The sequence below is a fragment of the Elaeis guineensis genome, chromosome 7 (assembly GCF_000442705.2).
Source record: "Elaeis guineensis isolate ETL-2024a chromosome 7, EG11, whole genome shotgun sequence".
Classification (NCBI taxonomy): Eukaryota; Viridiplantae; Streptophyta; class Magnoliopsida; order Arecales; family Arecaceae; genus Elaeis; species Elaeis guineensis.
This window is the reverse complement of record NC_025999.2, coordinates 90,359,892-90,364,999: the sequence shown is the minus strand read 5'-3', so window position 1 is coordinate 90,364,999 and position 5,108 is coordinate 90,359,892. Positions and strand designations below refer to the sequence as shown.

The window sequence follows — 5,108 nt, the reverse complement described above, 5'->3', positions numbered from 1 at the left end:
GATTTTGAAACTGCTGCAATAGTAAGAGCTGCCATAGATCTTTATTATAGTAGTGAGCTTCTCCTCATCACTGCCCGCCCTTGCCTTGCATGTTGCCCCATCCTCTTCCTTTGTTCATCTATCCGCTGCTCGGGCTCATCGCAGCAGCCACCTCCTTTTCTTCTCCTCTTCCTCCTCCTCCATTCATCTCTCTGTCGATTAAGCCCATTGCTCATTTTCTCATCCTTTTTCTCTTCCACGGCTTGGGCCCACCATTCCCTTCCTCCTTCTCCTTTGCTACTTTCCTTCTCAGAATCATATATCGCCTCCCTTCTTCCTCCTTTGCCGCTCAAAGCCATTGCTTGCCTCCCCACTGCGACACGCCTACCCTTGATGGGAAGGGGTGGTGCTTTATTAGGAAAGGGGGAGGAGGGAAGAGGAAGGAGGCCAAAAAAGGGAGAGAGGAGGGAGAGAGGGGGATGGGACTGATCAATTTTTTGATTTTTGAATTATATTTAAAATTTGAGATATTTATCGTATCGATTATATACATGATCAATTAAAATTGATTACTGATTAATAAATCAGTATCGTCCATCTTAAAATTAATGATTAAAAAAATTATTAATAAAATAATTAAAAAAAATTAAAATATTATAGTAAAATTCGTTAGAAAATATTTATGCACACGCGTGCCTATGATAAGAACGAGATGCAATGGGATGAAGTTACTAATGATGTCGAAAAGTTTGTGTTACGGGCTATCGCATTTATGGTTATATCTGTTGCTCTTTATGATAGTTATTATAGAAAAATTAATCCTTAGGATTTTGTGCTCATAAATAAATGATTTGTAGCAAATAAAACTTCACATGTCTCGGTTATCTGCAGCAGCAGCGCTGGAGACAACACAACTTTTATCCTTTAAATATATATTTTGGACATGCATATTAACTAGTAATCCATCCCCACAGAGCATTAAAAAACCAGATAGGAAAAGACAAGGGCAAAGTAAAGAGACCAGACCTGGAGAATGAATGGTGCTACACTGAACCCATCCAGATGCGGAAGAAATATACCCCTTCAAAGATACCTCCATGCATCAGCTACCGTCCAAGTGGGCGTATGGTACCACTATCTTAGAAACGTAGACCTCCGCATGGAATAGTCCGTGCACGAATCGTACATCCCGCCGTCCACGATCTTCCAAAGCCATGTACCCATATCCCGCATAAACGGGTAGTAGCAGACCCTCCGCACGCAACATTGGGCGGTGACGGGACCGTGTAAGAAAACCGGTGGCCCGTACCGTTGGGCGCCCACAGACCGGGGGCAAAACCACGTATCCGCTGGATACCAGCCTACGGGCGGCGGCAGTTCCCTGTACTCGTCCGAGAAAACGGGGAGTTTGGGTGGGTTGGGGTGGCTTTTTTTTTTTTTTTTTCGAGGGCGCCCGCAGCGCCAGGTTCCCCTCTCCCGCTCCTAGAGATGTGGCGATTCGGCGGCCCCTGCCACCTGAGCGTGTGCGCCACGCGCCACTTTTCCATTTCTCCGCGGTCCCGGACGCCTCACACTTCCCGCACGCCCCCCCTCTTTTAAACCATCCCACTGCGTTAGATTTAGCAATTTTATTGAAAATTGTAAGGGTAATTTTGGAATAAAGGGATCTGGTCCCCTTGGAAGTAAACCGCTTTCCAACCCTTTGTAAACCGCTGGTCACCGAGCAAAACCCACGGCTCCGCCTCCCGATGTTCATATAAACTCCAACCTTGCCCCCCCCCACCTCTCGGCCCAGGTCTCATCCCTCCCACCATTCCATTCTATTCTCTCGTCTCTTTCGCTTCCTCCTGTTCCTCTCCCCTTTCTACAGAGGGTATAATCGCCACCGTCCATCGGTCGGCCATGAGGATGAGCTGCAACGGATGCCGGGTCCTCCGGAAGGGATGCAGCGACAACTGCACCATCCGCCCCTGCCTCCAGTGGATCAAGAGCTCCGAGGCCCAGGCCAATGCCACCGTCTTCCTTGCCAAGTTCTACGGCCGCGCCGGCCTCATGAACCTCATCAACGCCGGGCCCAACCACCTCCGCCCTGGTCCGCAGAAAACATCCCCCCTCTCTTGTTTTATTCCGTTGTTCGATTAGATCTGGACTCAATTTTGCGGTTGTGTTTGGTTTATTTCAGCTATATTCCGCTCGCTGCTTTACGAAGCCTGCGGTCGGATCGTGAACCCGATCTACGGCTCGGTCGGCCTGCTGTGGTCTGGAAACTGGCCGCTCTGCCAGGCCGCCGTGGAGAACGTCCTCCGGGGCGCGCCCATCGCCCAGATCTCCTCCGACTCGGCCGCGGCCGCCGTCCCGCCCACCAAGGCCTACGACATCCGCCACGTGGCGAAGAACTCGGACATCGCTGAGGAGCTACACAAGGTCGCCAAGCCCCGCCCACGCTTCAAGCGCTCTGGCCATGTCATCAAGCCCAAGGCCATGCCCGGCTTCATCGCCGCCGAGCCGGGAGGGGACGATCCGGCTGTGGTCTGTCCCGGCGGGAGCTGCCCGGTGGAACCGGCGAATAGAGGGGAGAACGGGAGCGTGTTCTCGGTGGAGTCGATGGAGTGGTCGCACGTGAGCCAGGCGGAGCCGAACGACAGCGGATCCGAGGCGGAGGTGGTGGAGCTGGATCTGACCCTTGGACTCCGGACGGCGGCCCTGCCGGCCGAGGAGGGGCGGGTCGAGGTGGGCGCCCAGGGAGCTGACGCGTGTCCCGTGGAGCTGGGGCTCGGCCTGATCGCGTGAGCTGGTTACCTGGTCCTGGATGCCGATGGAAACATCCAGTAGTGGCGGGGCGTGTCAATTTTGTCCGTCTTTATTTTTCTCTATTTCTTTTATTTTATATAGAAATCCGTTGTAATAGTTTTTTTGTTCTTTTTTATCCTCTCTCCTCTGTCAGCATCTTTACTTACTTTATAGCTAGCTTTTCAGCTTTAAATTCCTCCGTCCTTGTATACAGTTGTACGTCCTTGTTTTCATAAATAGAAGAGTCCAAATATTTCCATCACCTTTATCTCTGTTCTCTCCTGGAAAAAGTTATCATTCTTATTATTACTGTGTTATTATTATTATTATTTTTATTAGCGGTGCGGTGCACCTCATCCGATTGTTCATCGTTGACAGTGCGTTGTGATGCTATGCATGAACCGGATGAACGCAATAGCTGAATTCTTCTTTGGAGATTGGTTCATTCCATTTCGTTGTCGATGCATGTGATCTTATACATGCCTTGGCTTTTGCATGCAAGGTGAAATAATGGAGATAAAGGAAATATTGTTTTAGGATTTGTTTTTATTTGGAGGGTGTTACATGCGAAGGACGTGCAACACAGCAGGAGAAGGGGGGAGAGAGAGAGTGGTCCAAGAGGAAGACAAGGAGACGGACTTGTATGGAGAGGTTCTATTCTCTAGGCGTCGTTCTACTATGTTCCTTTTCAGCTCAAAAGGTGCTTTGGATGGATTGGTTAAGGGGACTCGATTCAAGGGCTTCTTGTGATCCCTAAAATGATGTACGCGTTTGGTTAGTGGGGGATGAGATCTAGCTTTTCGGAATTTGAGTAGCTTTCGGTGGCGAGGATGAGGAAAGATTCCAAACTCCGGGGTAAGGAGCATCTCAACATTTTTCTTTTTCTTTTTTCTTTTTTGCTTTTATATTTATATTATTGTGGTGGATCGAATTCAATAACCTTAAATCCAGTAAAAATAAAGATTTTAATTATTTAAAATATTAAGAAACTAAAAGGAGGAGGGCCGACATGAACTTGGTTTCTTGAGAAACAAATTTTGGCGTTAGTAGCAGTTCAGAGATAAGATAACTATCTCGTTATCATAGAAAAACTTTAAATCCAGTAAAAATAAAGATTATTTTTAGGATTAAGAAACTGAAAGGAGGAGGTCCGATGAACTTGGTTTCTTGATGAGAGAGAAATTTAGGCATTACAAGCTGGTTCAGAGATAAGATAACTAGCCCGTTGCCACGGAAAACTGTACTTCTAGCCTCAGTTTTGTCTTGGTACTTGTATAATTTAGAGATTTCATGCACCAACCCTGTAGAGCCGACACGGAGCATCGATATCCCATCGCTCTCTCATGCTCTAACATCGTTTAGGATGTATAGACATGAGCATCCCCATGTTTAACCCTCCTTTTTCTTCTCCCAAACTTTTCTTGGAAGGCGCATGTGTTCTTCATTAATTTGTTACTGTCAAGATTGTCTTATAACAGTACTTGCAACTAAAATCATGCTTAGCCACTTAACCTTCCATGTGGAAGGCAATATTAAAATAGTCTTGTGCTAGTAATGAGGTAAAATGGAAAGATGAAAGCATACATATGTAATCGCAAATATTTCTTCTGAAAAATGTTTTTTTAAAAAAAAATAAGAAATCAACTTTATTACAGAAGAAGTAAAATAGTGTTTACAGATTCTGTCAGCATAGCTAACACCACTTTTGGAGATAATATACAGATGCTACTACCAAAGCAGCATGAAGTACAGGAACCCAAAATATAATACATATGTACACCTCAACATAAAAGGATAAAGGTAGAAGCTGTTGTTGCAAACTAGAGTACTGACAATTAACCCATGAGAAAGTCTACAAATGGTTTCAAGGTGATGCCTCCAAAGTTGATGAAGAGATAAGCTAATACAATGGTAAGTGTATTAAAAGCTTAACCATTGAATATAATCAGCCAGCAACAGTTGCATAAGCATTGAGTGTAGGCAGTTGACCTAAAAATGTAGTATCAAAATGAAAAGCAGAGTTTCCAAAATAAAATGATCCTAAGTTCAAGAATTAGAGTTTTTATTCACATACTTTTCTGCTTAGAATATATATATATATATATATATATATATATATATATATATTGCAATCTTAAAATTATAAGAATGATAAAAATGACATCAAATTAACAAATTTTACATTGTAATAAAACTGGAGGTAGAATTGCATTTAATTATTTAAAGTTTACAATCTGCTTTTGATTATTATTGTGTCAACATTTCTTTTGTGGTTACAAAATTTGTTGGCTTATGTTAGAGCATGAATTATTTATTGGTTCAAAAGAACCGTTTTTCTG

The 5,108-nt window shown here is 44.5% G+C and overlaps 1 protein-coding gene across 1 annotated transcript; it reads left to right on the top strand.

Annotated features, from left to right (window-relative positions):
• The first annotated feature begins 1,746 nt into the window (after window positions 1-1,746).
• LOC105048441 (LOB domain-containing protein 40) lies at window positions 1,747-3,031 on the top strand. Its single transcript, XM_010927745.4, has 2 exons — window positions 1,747-2,071; window positions 2,162-3,031. Exons 1-2 carry the CDS (start codon window positions 1,882-1,884, stop codon window positions 2,767-2,769), a joined length of 798 nt encoding a protein of 265 aa, XP_010926047.1. The 5' UTR covers window positions 1,747-1,881; the 3' UTR covers window positions 2,770-3,031.
• Window positions 3,032-5,108: the final 2,077 nt, after the last annotated feature.